The sequence below is a fragment of the Trifolium pratense genome, linkage group LG3, assembly GCF_020283565.1.
Source record: "Trifolium pratense cultivar HEN17-A07 linkage group LG3, ARS_RC_1.1, whole genome shotgun sequence".
Taxonomy (NCBI): Eukaryota; Viridiplantae; Streptophyta; class Magnoliopsida; order Fabales; family Fabaceae; genus Trifolium; species Trifolium pratense.
Window position 1 is genome coordinate 22,165,629 of NC_060061.1, and position 15,610 is coordinate 22,181,238.

General features: G+C 28.7%; 1 protein-coding gene across 1 annotated transcript; it reads left to right on the top strand.

Annotated features, from left to right (window-relative positions):
- The first annotated feature begins 2,269 nt into the window (after positions 1-2,269).
- Positions 2,270-6,136, top strand: LOC123914772 (long-chain-alcohol oxidase FAO1-like). Its single transcript, XM_045965943.1, has 3 exons — positions 2,270-2,437; positions 4,363-5,341; positions 5,454-6,136. The coding sequence occupies exons 1-3, from the start codon at positions 2,270-2,272 to the stop codon at positions 6,134-6,136; spliced, it is 1,830 nt and encodes a 609-aa protein (XP_045821899.1).
- Positions 6,137-15,610: the final 9,474 nt, after the last annotated feature.

Sequence of the window (15,610 nt, forward strand, 5' to 3'; positions counted from 1 at the left end):
TTTGTTCAAAAAAATAATATATCTAGTCAATAATATAAACTAAGGCACCGTTTGATCGAACTTATTTTTGACTTTTTATTCCAAAAAAATAGAAGTTGAGGCAAACAGTTTTCTTTAAAGTACTTATAAAAAAATTTGCTTAATTTTTATGTGTAAAATACATCAATAATGAGCTTTTGGTAAAATTAATATATGCAATTTTTTTTTGTGGAAAATGAACTTTTCGGCTGCTCCCCTCTTCGAATTCTCACAAACGCAAAACCATATATCCTATAATTAACTGATATGCTTTGTTTTTTGCACTATTATTTAATCACCTTCATGTCATGTGACCGGAGAAAGTGATTTTTTTTACTTATAATAGTGACCGGAGAAAGTACTATTTATCGAAGTTTATGAATTTTCATGGAATTATATAGCAGTTTTTGTTTTTTATTTTTTATAATGAATTATATAGCAGCTCTTGATATTTTTAATTGTATACTAAATGGCAGTTTTTGTTTTTTGTTTTTTATTTTTTTATTTTTAATTATAGATCATCTATGTAATATTTTATCTAAATATAACATTTTAACTAATAATATATTATAAAATCTACCATTTGATTAGAAGTATATATTATTTGGATCATCTATGTAAAATTTTACACAAATAATATTGCATATGACATGAAGGTGAGTAAATAATAGTGCAAAAAAACAAAGCATATCAGTTAATTATAGGATATATGGTTTTGCGTTTGTGAGGATTTGAAGAGGGGAGCAGCCGAAAAGTTCATTTTCCACAAAAAAATTTGCATATATTAATTTTACCAAAAGCTCATTATTGATGTATTTTACACATAAAAATTAAGCAAATTTTTTTATAAGTACTTTAAAGAAAACTGTTTGCCTCAACTTCTATTTTTTTGGAATAAAAAGTCAAAAATAAGTTCGATCAAACGATGCCTTAATTTATATTATTGACTAGATATATTATTTTTTTGAACGAATCTAAAAAATAATGTTTTTACTTATAAGAGAGAGTATAAATCTTGTTTAAGAAAAAAGCGTACTATAAATCAATAAAGAGTATTACTGGTACACATTACCACTTGCAATGTTCCTAATTAATTAATATTAATTTATTAGTAAAATATCAACTGACCCATGGTCGACAAATTTACCACTTGTCCATGTCACCTATATTACTACACCATGTGCCATAAGTTATAACTACTATATAATGAAGGGCTACGTTCCCCATTTTCATCAACAACACATTTCTTTTAATTCACATCCATTATAACTCTCACGTGATCCCAATGCTTCATCTCATGTCCTATAAGTGTTTACAAATATAGTATAGTTTATTGTGATTTTACCAAATTCATTGTGAATTCATACATGCATAGAAAAGTAAAATCAACAATCTTTTGATTGTTGATCCTTTCTAAGAAAATCTACAATTCTACTTGTGATACAATAAGTAGTTGACTGAATAGTAATCATAGGATTGACACCAATAGCAGTAGGAAGAACACTAGCATCACAAACAAACAATCATTCATCTTCTCAACTCTCACCATTTTCATCAACAACACCTTTTTTATTCATAACCATTCTACAACTTCACATTTGATGTGCAGAACTATAAACTCTTCAATTTCATTTTCACTGATATTCTCATTAATCTTAATTCTTTGACCATCACTTCTATGTATCCCTACTTCCACTGCTCCTGTTGCTATTAGAATCCTCACTGCATGTTGTAAACCAACTCTCATATTCTCTTTGTCAGTTGAATCCAATTTATAGCTTATTCTTCCTTTCTTTGTTACTTGTCCACTTGATTTGTCCCTTATTATTGTGATTAAATGTGATGTCCTTAGAAAGTTTCGCATTCTTTCTTTGAAGTCTAGTCCTGATTCCCATGGACATATTGATGCAAATGATGCTGGTCCTAGTAATAGTGTTTCAGTTATAGCTCTTGTGTCTGATTTTAAATCATCACATGTTGATGATGATAGTACTTTATGAATAGACGTGATTATACCTCCCTCATAGGCTTTACCTGTTATAAATCATAGGATGATTAAGAGATGAAGATTCAGCTCGTAGGAAAAATAATTATGTTTATGTACCATATATTAATTATTCTCACATCTTTATTAACTATTATAAGTGATCACACAGCACAAAGAGAAAGAAATATGAGAAGGGAGTGTCATCCATTGTTGAGGGGTGTGAGAGAGAATAGCCAATACAAACATGGAATTTCTTCATATGAGATGGATTCACTCACAAGTATATGTGAGGTTGTGTTGCCTTCATTGCCAATGGATATCGATGCTATGAAGAAGCTTAAAAAAGAAGACCAACATGACGTTGATGATGATATTTCAATCAAGATGTCTTTCTTCAAAATCTCTACTTCACAATATCCAATCCCCCATGAGGTATATATTATATGTATTCATCGGTGTTTTCTTGTCTATGTTCTTTTACTCCTCTCTATGATCTTTTGTCTTTGATCCAAATATGTTTTTGGTATCTATAAAATCATTAAATTTTGTTTTTGATTCTTATAAAATAAGTAGCATGTTTTAATTTATGCATGCAGTGCTTATATATATATATATAGGGGCTGCTAATTTAGACCCAGTTGGGTCTAAATTAGCAAGGTGCACCTTTTGAGTTGGACAAAAATACCCTTTTCTTTTTTAAAAAAAAAAAAAAAAACATATTGGCGTTGATCCAGTGTCGCGCGCCTACCGCAGGACCACCGTTACAGACCGTTGATTTCCATCAGACGGCCAAGAGATGATCTCATCATGACTGTCGGAACAATCAGACAGTCCAGAGCATCCATCTCCATGATAAGCCAGCGCGTGCACCACACTAGATCTACGCCTGGAGAGAGAAAATTTCATTTTAAAAAAGCAGGACACGTGTCAACTGCTGGGTGGTTGGCGTGTTTTTTTTTTCATTTAATACTTTAAACTCAATTATTTCGTTGTAAATTAATTTTTTATTTTTTTATTTTTATACCAAAATTCATAATTTTTTTTTGTCTACAAAGACTTGGTTCGTTTGATTTGTACACAAAAAAAAAAACTCAATTTTTCAATACCTTTAATTATCTTTATATAATACTGTGAAACCATTTAGCTGGTAGAATGGTTTCACAGTATAACTCTCTGAAACCATTTTACTGGTAGAATGGTTTCAGTGAGTAATTTCTTAATTGTTTGCTTCTGAAACCATTCTGAAACTATTTAGCTGGTACAATGGTTTCAGAGCGTTGTACTTTGAAACCATTTCACTGATAGAATGGTTTCAGGGGAGTTGATTTTTAATTGTTTGCTTCTGAAACCATTTTACTGCTAGAATGGTTTCACAGTATAACTCTCTGAAACCATTCTTCCAGCTAAATGGTTTCAGAAGCAAACAATAGTTTTTAATTACCGTTTTATCTCATTTAATTAACGAAAAATAGTTTCAGGTCTCAAAAAATTTCATAAAATATACCAAAAGTTCCAGAATATTATCTAATATTTTATTAGAAACAAATAAAAAAACAATTGGTTTCAGAGTACAAATCTATGAAATTATTATTATTATTTGTTAAATGGTTTTAAATAATCAGCGGAATTTGTGAAAATAATTTCATGACTTGAACTAGGGAGAGTGAGGTACACAAGAGAGTTCTAAATAATTCATAGTACTTTACATAAAATTTTGGAAATTTTTTATGGAATTATAATATTTTTAATTACCTTTTTACTCATTTAATTAACTAAAAATAGTTTCGGGTCTCCAAAAATTTCATACAATATACCAAAATTTCCAGAATATTATCTACTATTTTATTATGAAAAAATAAAAAACAAATAGAGCCTCCCTGAGGCCGCACGCGCCCCCACGCGCCGCCGGTGAGAGTGGGCGTGGGCGACGCGCACTGTTCATCGTCCCTCCCACCCGTTTTATGCAGAAACGGGTCGTGCGACCCGGTTTTTGACCCGGTTCGATCTCCCTCAATACTCAACGAAACTCGACGTTCCTTATATGGATTTTGATCGTTTTTAAATTTTACAAAGGTTTCCGGTATTAGTTTTTGAAATCGGCGTTCGATTCGCACGTAAAATGAGGTCGAAATTTGGAAGAAATTTAAAAAATGTAATAGTTGTTCTATTGTTTCAAAAAAAAAAAAGGGTATTTTTATGATGCAAATTACATACATGCCCCAGTTGCTCTATTGTTTCAAAAAAAAAAAATGGGTATTTTTGTCCAACTCAAAAGGTGCACCTTGCTAACTTAGACCTAACTAGGGTCTAAGTTAGAAAACCCCTATATATATAAAAAGAGACCTCAACAAATGTGACCCCTTGAAAAAGGGATTATAGAAACCATGCACGAAAATGACTCAACTCTTCAACAATCTCTAATTAACAAAGGCCTCAATGTTACACTAGACTCCAAAAACAACACACTCAAAATAAAATGTGATGCAGTAGTTGTTGGTTCTGGCTCTGGAGGAGGTGTAGCAGCTTCTGTCCTTTCAAATGCAGGACACAAAGTGCTTGTTCTAGAGAAAGGAAACTATTTTGTTCCAGAGGATTATTCATCACTAGAAGGTCCTTCGATGGATCAACAATATGAATGTGGAGGAATGTTAGCTTCTGTTGATTCAAGAATACTTGTTTTGGCAGGTTCAACAGTTGGTGGCGGCTCAGCTGTTAATTGGTCAGCTTGCATAAGAACACCAAAAAAAGTGTTAAAAGAATGGTCAGAGGAACACAAACTTTCCATATTTTCAAGCTTAGAGTATCTATCTGCTATGGAAACTGTGTGTGAGAGAATTGGTGTCAATGAAAATTGTACACAAGAAGGGTTACAAAATCAAGTACTGAGAAAAGGGTGTCAAAATCTTGGCTTAAAAGTTGATTATGTTCCAAGAAATTCATCGGGGAACAATCATTATTGTGGTTCATGTGGTTATGGTTGTCCAAAAGGAGAGAAACAAGGGACTCAAGTTACATGGCTTGTAGATGCTGTTGAAAAAGGTGCTGTGATAATAACAGGATGCAAAGCTGAGAGGTTTTTGTTTGGAAGTAATTACAGGAGTGGAAATACAAGAAAGAAGAAATGTTTGGGTGTTTTGGCAAAGACTTTAAAGAGTAGAGTCACAATGAAGCTACAAATTGAGGCCAAAGTAACAATTTTTGCAGGTGGTGCACTTCTGACACCTCCATTGATGATATCTAGTGGTTTAAAGAATAAAAACATTGGTAGAAACCTTCATCTCCACCCTGTGTTAATGACATGGGGATACTTTCCAGAATCAAAATCAGATTTCAAATGTAATATTTAAAATAAATTTTTTTGTTAAGAGTTTAGTTAGTTTTTTTGGTAATTAACCATGTTATTGGCACGAAGTAATCTTCATCTCTTTCATCCTATGATTTATAACAGGTAAAGTCTATGAGGGAGGTATAATCACATCTGTTCATAAAGTACTATCATATTTAAAATCAGACATAAGAGCCATAATTGAAACACCATTACTAGGACCAGCATCATTTGCATCACTATGTCCACGGGAATCAGGACTAGACTTCAAACAAAGAATGCTAAACTTTCCAAGAACATCACATTTAATCACAATAATAAGGGACAAATCAAGTGGACAAGTAACAAAGGAAGGAAGAGTAAGCTATAAATTGGATTCAACTGATAAAGAGAATATGAGAGCTGGTTTACAACAAGCAGTGAGAATTCTTATAGCAGCAGGAGCAGTTGAAGTAGGGACACATAGAAGTGATGGTCAAAGAATTAGAATTAATGAGAATATCAGTGAAGATGAAATTGAAGAGTTTATAGATAGTGTGTGTCCTATGGATAGAGTATTGTGGCCAGGTGAGAGCTGGAATTTGTATAGTTCTGCACATCAAATAGGGAGTTGTAGAATGGGTGTGAATCAAAATGAGGGTGTTGTTGATGAAAATGGTGAGAGTTGGGAAGCTGAAAGATTGTTTGTTTGTGATGCTAGTGTTCTTCCTACTGCTATTGGTGTTAATCCTATGATTACTATTCAGTCAACAGCTTATTGTATCTCAAGTAGAATTGTAGATTTTCTTAGAAAGGGTCAAGAATAAAAAAATTGTTGATTTTATTTTTCTACGCATGTGGCAAATGTTGATATATGTTAAAATCTCTGATTAGTGCTAATTAAGGATTAAAATTAGCAAATCATATCTATTAGACTTTTCAATGTATTTATTGTGATCTTATACACGAGGTCCCCATACCATATAAGGCCGTAAACACATACATGTTACACTAAGTTATCTTTCTGAAAATCTTAATTTGTCTATTATCACGATACCTAACAGATCACAAATAAATAACTAGTCTATGTTACCAGCAATATTAATTTGAAGTTTTTTCTTCTATTTTTATCATGCTTAATCAGATGTTCCGGAACTAGACGCTTACCCGTGCGATGCACGAGTCTTATGCGTTATTTTATTCCATAACGTCAAAAAATTATTTGTATAGGTGATAAATTTAAAATTGAAACAATAGGTATTATCAAAATAATAGTAACAATAGAAGTTATGTAAATGTGATATAGATAAATATGTGTTTATACATTTAAAAAAAACTTATTTATACATCACATTTGGAGTTACCTTGGTATCTTCTTCATTAACATTGGTTAGCAATATCTTTAATTCATTCTTTAAAATAACTCTGGAAATGACAACATATGATTGACCACAAAAAATAAATTGATGTTGAAAAATAAGTTTTTTTTGTATTATAAATCTCAATGGAGGATTCTGAATTGAATAAACTACTTCATTATCGAATATGTCATTTATATTAATTTGAAAAATATTGGAGCATACCAACCATTATTAAATTTTAATTTATTTATTTTTTTACTAACACTTCAAATTGATTTTAATTTGGATCAACTAAAAGAGCGTGACGATGAATTTGCGTACCAAAATCATAAGTAAGTAGTGCTGACAATCGACCAATTTCTTATACACACAAAGATTGGACAAAAGATTATTAGCAAAATCATTAATTATTTCGAACAAAAAATAATAAAATACACAAATAATAAAATGAAAAAAATAAATTAAAATGAATAGTAACATAAAACAACCACAAAAAAATAACCCAACACAACAACAACAATAATATAATAATAATAATAATAATAATAATAATAATAATCTAATAATAATAATAATAATTAATTATTATTACACATTAAATGGATGTAAGTGGGTGATGTGACTAAATGAAAGGTTTTCATTGTTTTAAGTGGATTAGGGTTTAGAAAGGTGATTAGACAACTATCTAGGATACTACACATTTAACTACATATTTAATCCCTTACATTTATTTTAGGTTTCAATTTGGTCTCTTACATTTAAAAAGTATCAATTTGATCCATTTCCGTTTATTGTGCATTCCTATGAGCTACAATTAATGCAATGACACAAGTCAAAATAAAAAACAATATTAAGCAAGTATGTAACACCTGCTCTGCTCCACTACCTAACACCTGCTCCAGATAGCAGGGTTTGCACTAAAGGCACTTAATAGTATGTAAGAAAATCATGACCAAACATAGCTGCATCAGTATCATTAAACAGACAAGGCTTGCATGGTAGACATGTGGAGACGGTGCATGCTATGAGAGAAGAGAGAATTGACATGTGGAGAGGATGCATGCATTCATGCATGCAATTTTATTTTTTGTTTGTAATTTTTCGTTTTTTAATAAATACATATTGTTTATTTTTAATAAATATAGTGTGTTATTTTTGTATTAATTTGAAAGAAAAAATAAAATAAAGAAAATATTGACAGAATAGTGTCCATTAAACTATATATAATATATATTATAGAAAAAGTTAAATATAATTTTAGTCCTTATATAAAAAAATTGACATATTTTAGTAGTACAAAAATTTTAAATATGTAGTTTTAGACCTATTAATTTTAAAAATTATTTAATTATTATTAAATTCTTAATTTATTTGTAATAAATTATTTTGCATAAATTCAGGAAGTTATTTCAAACGACTATAATAATTATCGCAAAAAGTAGTATAAATTTGTTGTAGTGAATTAAAATTGAGCTGCTTGAAAACTTAATCTTAAAGGAAAAATACAAGTCGAGAGAAATTTATGTAATCAGTCTTTCGGTGACATTTTCAATTTTAATTTTGTAGAACTTGAGTTTCAATTCATAAAGATTTTTAGTTTTTGCGAGTTCCACGGTGCAAGAGCTTGTTGTGTCTTGTTCTTGTTTACGAATATTATTATAACGAATATAAATTTTAAGGTTAAATATGTTTTTGGTTCTTATAGTTTTCGAGATTTTTTGTTTTAGTCTTTGAAGATTTTTTCACACTTCTTGATCCTGAAGTTTTTTCTGTCAAGATTTTTCGTCCATACTTTTAATCAAACTATTGTAAATTCTCACATTTTTTAATTCTCTTTTATATTAATGTTTATAATATTACAAGAACATCTCTGATAAAAATTTAGAATGTTTTAACGTAAGATGAATTATTTATGAATTTTTATGTACAAAAATCTAAATATTTCAGATTTAATTCATCTCTTGTTAAAAAAAATGTAACTTTTGTTAGAGAGATTCATATATTATACTAAACATGACCGCAGAAAAAAAATTAAAGTCCGAATGAAATGCACGAGTTAAATGAAAAGTAGTGACTAAAAAGTGTGAAAAAAAAATCTTCAAGGACTAAAACGAAAATTCTGAGAAACTATAGGGACCAAAAATATATTTAACCCTAAATTTTATAAAATTCATCATTGGATTGAATGTTTATATCATATGATTATTCATTTTTTTTTAATCATATTTTTTTTAAAAAAATCAAAAATTATTTGATATGTTATTGAGACCCATTAATAATAACAATTTATGGTAAATCTTCTATATTAGCAAAAGCCATTAGTTTTAGGTGGTTTTTATTTTGAAATTACAACTAGGTGTTTGTTTTTCTAGAATTATATATTGGTAAAAGCTTATTAGGTGATTGGTTTTTAGACGTGATCAGGATTAGTAAGACACTTGCATGTTTGCATGTTGTTCCTTGCTCATTATTTGTGAGAGAGAATTGACATCTGGAGAGGGTGCATGCTATGAGAGAAGAGATGAGTGATGGAGAGGAGAGAGAGAGAATTGACATGTACAGAGGGTGCATGCATGATATTTTATTTTTTGTTTGTAGAAAAAAAATAAGAAATTAAGAAAGATTATTTTTGCACTTTATTTTCCCATTATATCCTTATTTTAATTTACCAATAATTTTTTTTGCACACACTTTCTCTTTCCAATAAATTTAATATATTATGTACAAAAAAAATTAGTATTTTATGTACCAAAAAAAATATTTAATTCTAATGTCATCAATATTAAAATAAAAATAAAACCGGACAATAAAAGAGTTTATAATAGAAATAACTGAATATATACCCAAATAATATAAATTATACAACCAAGCATTCGTAAGAGAGTTTCTCGACTCCACCTAGAAAAATTAAATTACAAAAAACAGAAAGAAAAGAATCTTGTTGGCCTTGGAGTTCCCTGACCTCCTTGCCTCCTCCTTAGAGTTCTCCTAACTCTGGAATGTGTTGGAATATTTTGGAATGAATAATAGTGGAGGAAGGAGGTTCTATTTATAGTTTTCAGTTGGGCTTGAGCTTTTTCTGCGCATTAATCACACCCATCGTGGCCACGATGGCGTGTATTTTTGCCTCATCGTGGCCACGATGGATCCTATCGTGGTGCGATGTAAGATCTTCTTAGGATTTTCTGCGTATTCTTCAAGTCATCATCGTGCCACGATGGAAAAGATTTTCTGCAAATTTTCTTCAATTTTCACCGCATTCTCATCGCGCCACGCTGAGACTCATCGTGGGTACGAATACGATGGTTGCGTTGCTTTATTACATTTTTACCCTTTTTAGTTGCTTTTTTCACTTTTCTTGCTTCTGGGTCTTGTAACTTCACTTTTCTTGGTATTTGCTTGCTTTTGGGCTTCAATTACTATTAAAACTATCCTAATTTACTACTAAAAACATCACATAATTGGTTGTCATCAACTTTCCACCGACGCTCACATCCTCTCCGTGAAGTTCTAATCACACAGATCATCAGGATTCATGAGAACATAAGTTTCAATTCATCTGTATAAGCAAAACTATATCACACCAAAAATCAATTTCAGAAAAATGAATCAGAATATTGTTGTTGACTTGTTGGTTTCCGAATTCGACAACATAGTGACTAACTCTTCTAACTCGGTTGGTGTTCTAGGTAGTATGGGTTGGAAAGATCTGGTTAAGTTTTTTTTTTTTTTGTTACAAAAAAAATGTCATAGTGAAGGTAGGTTAGGGAAGACGGAAACCGTGAACTCATTAAAGGTTAATCCACGTGTTTTAATTTGGTTGGATAACAACAAAAACAGGATGTATGAAACTTGATATAAGTTTTGTCCATAGATTATAATATAGATAAATCAATTTTCAAAATTTTGAGAAATAGTGGGAATTAAAACTACATGCATAAAAATTGTTTAAGAATTAAAACTTGTCACTTTTTTTTTATATAAGAACCAAAAATAAAATTTAATAATTTTGTATGGTCCAAAAATATATTTATCCCACCAATTACTATTTTAATAAATTAATGGTGATGATGAAATATTTAGGGTCCGTTTTGTTTGAGGGAGGGAAAGTGGGAGAAAAAATAATTACGCAAACCAATGAATGAACCTAGACTAACTTTAGTCCATATTCATTCATTGATTTGCGTAATTTTTTTTCCTCCCACTTTTTTTCCTTCATACCAAACAGACTCTTACGGTGGTGTAACAAAAAAGAGATGTGAGCAGAGTACATATTAAAATTTTGGCAAAATTACATTTATGAAAAAATATAGTTTATAAAAATACAATTTTTGTTTGTAAAAATTTATAAATAATATAGATTTAGTTACATAAACGATTTTGCATAAATTCAAAAAATAAGCAATTCTAATAAGGTCCTAAAATTTTCATTTTGCCACTGCACTTTCATTTTACTTTAAAAATGGTCCCTAGACCCATTTTTTATGATGTGTCACTTTCATTTTACTTTTAAAAAATTATTTATTTAAGGGTATTTTGGTCCATTCACTGCAAAATTAAATGAGTCATCAACTCTAAAGTCCAGTCAACAGTGACACATCAGCAAAAATGTGTCATTTCAGCAAAAAATGGGTTCAGGGACCATTTTTAAAATAAAATGAAAGTACAATAGCAAAATAATTTTTTTTAAAAATGCAGAAATTAAAATTCAAATGACCCATATGTGCATGAACCTTTTACACATTTAAGCCAAATATATATAAATAAGAAAGATCAGTACACTTATGTAAGAAAAAAAAAAGATCAGTACAAAAAAAAAATTTAATAAGGAAAGATCAGTAAAAAAAAAAAAAGTGACTAGACCAAAACCGATACAATTTTTATTTATTTTTGGTACATAATACAAATCTAAAATAAGGTGATATAGAAAGAAAGAATATTCTTTATAATTATGTTTGTAATTATTTTTCATTATGTGTAATTATATTAATTTTCTATGATTGACTTCACACTCTAACCTGTATATATCTATTTCACCAGTGAGAATACAGACAACACCATAAACATATAAACAAGAGATAACCCTGAGTTTCTAGTCTATCAGCACAAACATTACCTTCTCTATTATTTTCAATAACATTACCTTCTCTATTTTTTTTTGAACAAGACATTACCTTCTCTATTATTTTCAATAACCCTATGTTGGCTAGTTTGTGCTGACGTATAAGCAAGAGATAACCCTGTGTTGTTAGTCTATCAGCACAAACATTACCTTCTCTATTATTTTCAATAACCCCATTTTGGCTAGTTTATCAGCACAAACGTATAAGCAAGAGATAAACCTGTGTTTTTAAGTCTATCAGTACAAACATTACCTTCTCTATTATTTTCAATAACCCTATGTTGGCTATTTTATCGGCACAAACATATGAGCAAGAGATAACCCTGTGTTTCTAATTTATCAGCACAAACATTACCTTCTCTAAATATGTGAGTCACCATAAGAATATAATCTAAACATTTTTAATGTTTTCAATTTATTTGTTATATAATCTGAATATTTGTTTTTGCATTATTGCACCAGATCTAAATCAGCTCTAATTCAGCTCTTTATAAACTTTTCATTGTACTAGATCTATTTCTTGTTTTTTTTTTTGAAGGATAGATCTATTTCTTGTTGTCTCAACATACCTAAGAAGTTAGTATTTTTTATATTTCTTCAGCATAATAATAATGTGTTTGTTTTGTAAATTTTTTATTAAAAAAATGATTTTTAACTTATTTTTGTTTGTTATATTTTTTTAGGATATAATATTGTTTGCTTTTCAGGATATAGTTTTTTTTTTTTTTTTTAAGAAACTAAGAGAAAATTATATTAAAACAAAACGCAACCCCTCAAGCACAAGATGAGAAACTAAAAGGTAGTCATTATACAAAAGTTAAGCCACAACTAGCCAGAAGAAACATAAAAAATTACACAAGAGCCTGAAAACAGCATAAATATATTTTAATAAATATATAGTTTTATCTTTTTTGTTTGTAATTTTTTTCGTTTTTTTAATAAATATATTTTTATTTTATTTATTTATTTTTGATAGAATATTGTTTATTTTTAAAGTATAATTTCTATTTTTGATTCCTTATATATTTTGATAAATATATAGTTTTATCTTTTTTGTTTGTAACTTTTTCGTTTTTTTAATAAATATATTTTTTATTTTATTTATTTATTTTTGGTAGAATATATTGTTTATTTTTAAAGTTATAATTTCTATTTTTGATTCATCATACGTACATGTTAACATTCTCCTATTTTTAATATAGTGTTATTTATGTATTAATTTGACAGAAAAAAAACAATAATGCTTAATCTTACTAAACTTCCACAGACGAAACACAAGAATGACTTGGCAAACCATTTTGGTGGGTCCTGGCCTCTTTACCTTTCATCTTCCTTTTTCTTTCATTGTATTAATTAAAAAAGGAAAATTGAACAAATTGAGGATGTGATATACATATACACACACGTCACAACAACTCTGTTCAATCCCTTCTCCAATAACAACTATAACAAGAAATACTATAACCCATTGTCCTTACAACATCTTGTTCCTTATTAACATGTCGAAACCAGCACAACTCATTCTCCATTAAATTGAAGCTTATAATTTACCTCTGAATTTGTTGTGTTTCTTAACAATTGTTGAGAAAGATGAATGTTTTGGGATAAACATGTCAGAATTCACAAAAGAGTTATAATAGGTTTGTGGTGAAGAAAAGATTAATTAGTTTCAGATCTCACGGCATAGATGAAAGCAATGAAGTTGTTTGAAATTTATTTTATTTTAGAAAAACCCATGTCACTAGTTGCAAAAAAAAAAAAAAAGTCTCAAGGGATAATTAGCACGTGAGATGCACGGATTCTTGCTTTTCGTTGAACTGCCGTTCGTAACATATAGCAGTGCTGGAAAAAAAATTAAGAAAATACTGACAGAAAAGTGTCCATTAAACTATAGTATATCTAAAAAATTATTGATTTTTTCGATATAGTGTATTATTAGATTCGTCAAAAAAATATAGTGTATTATTAGAAAATCCTGAAAACTCTACCAAAAAAAAAAGCATATCCTTAACTTTACGGTGCAAAGTTTTGCGTCTTGTCAAAAATAAAAAAGAAAAAGTATCAGTTTTTCCTTTGCGTAAAAATAAAAAAGAAAATAATATAAAGTATCATCTTATCAAAAAATAAAATAAAGTATCAGTTTTTTTTTTTTTACCAAACTTAACAAATTTTATTTTTTACTAACAGCTAAAGTCAATTTTTTTAAGCCACTAGGTTTGGTCTAGTGGTGAGAAATTTGGATAGTACGTTATGAACAAAAAAAAATCAATTTTTCTTTCACTTATCAATAAAGTGTATTATTAATTTCCAAAACTGTTTCTTTTAAGTACAGTATAAATCTTACGTCAAAAAAAAGTATAGTATAAATATTATAATAAAAAGAAAGTAAATGCGTCAAAAAAAAAAAAGTAAAGTATAATATAGTGTATTACTATTAGTTTCCAAAACTGTTTTTTTCTCAGTCAAATAAAAAAAAACTGTTAATTTTCAAGGTTACTCAAATCTGTATCTTAAAAAATTAATATATTTCTAAAACTGTTAATTTCCCAAACCAGCAAGAATTAATGTCTCATTACCACCAATAATTTCCTTTCTAAAACAATTTCAAAAGTCAATAAAAAAATAATAATTACATAGTCAGTGGCGGAACTAGAAAAAATATCGTGGGTGGGCCAAAAAATAGTCAATCTATTTTCAAATTGAATTTTTTGCTCTTCTATTTTCACATGTTACTATTTTGGTTCCAACAAACTATATTTTTACTCTAAAAATTGTGATTTTTGGCTATAAAGATGATTTATTGTCTCCAAACATTGAATCTAAAGATGAAATATCAAATTTGAGACCAAAATTCACAATTTTTTCCCATTAAAATTCGCTAATTTTACAGCAAAAAAGTAATAAAAAAATATTGAGATAGGACTAAAATTGCAACAAATGTGAAAATATGGGACTTTAAAAATTTAATATTAATTAAACATATTTTTTATGTCATTTCATATTTATATACGCTAGTTCAACTGCTAATTTTATCTATTATTATAAATTCAATTAATTATGAACTAACATTTACACTAATACTTGAACTAATATGTGTACCGAATTACTTATAGTCATCAATAATATACTCTAAATTAATATTTATATTAATATTTGTACATATATATATACCGGGTGACTTAAAATCATTAATAATACATTTAAATTAATACCCTACATATAAAAAAAATTATTTTTTGGGGGTGGGGGTGGGCCGCGGCCCACCTCAGCCCACCCCTAGGTCCGCTGCTCATAGTATACAATTAAAAATATCAGAGCTGCTATATAATTCATTATAAAAAATAAAAAACAAAAACTGCTATATAATTCCATGAAAATTCATAAACTTTGATAAATAGTACTTTCTCCGGTCACTATTATAAATAAAAAAAAAATTACTTTTTAAGTTCATTGAAAAAGTAATGTATTTAGATACCGTTTGACCCGACTTTTTTACGGTTTAAAAACTACTTTAAAATAAAGTTTAAAATAAGTGCTTTAGAAAAAAAGTTAAAGTTGTTTGGTGGTGATTTCATTTTTAAAAAACTTAAAGTAAACTCTAATTTATATTTGTTTCAATAAAGTGCATAAATTTTAAATTTTAGTAGGTCTCAATAACAAATCAAATAATTTTAAATTTGTGTAAAATTTTATATAAATAATTTAAATGACATATACTTTAAATTCATTGTAAATAATATTTTATAAAATTTATATTTTTTAAAATATTATTACACGGCGTAACATTATCGGTGTGAGGGAGCCGGAGTTCAAACCCC

Bases quoted from the DNA above. Each gene is read 5' to 3' on its own strand.
- LOC123914772 (XM_045965943.1), top strand. From the start codon at position 2,270: ATGGATTCACTCACAAGTATATGTGAGGTTGTGTTGCCTTCATTGCCA. The intron at 2,438-4,362 runs GTATATATTATA...CAACAAATGTGA, and splicing joins AATATCCAATCCCCCATGAG to CCCCTTGAAAAAGGGATTAT. The intron at 5,342-5,453 runs GTAATATTTAAA...GATTTATAACAG, and splicing joins ATCAAAATCAGATTTCAAAT to GTAAAGTCTATGAGGGAGGT.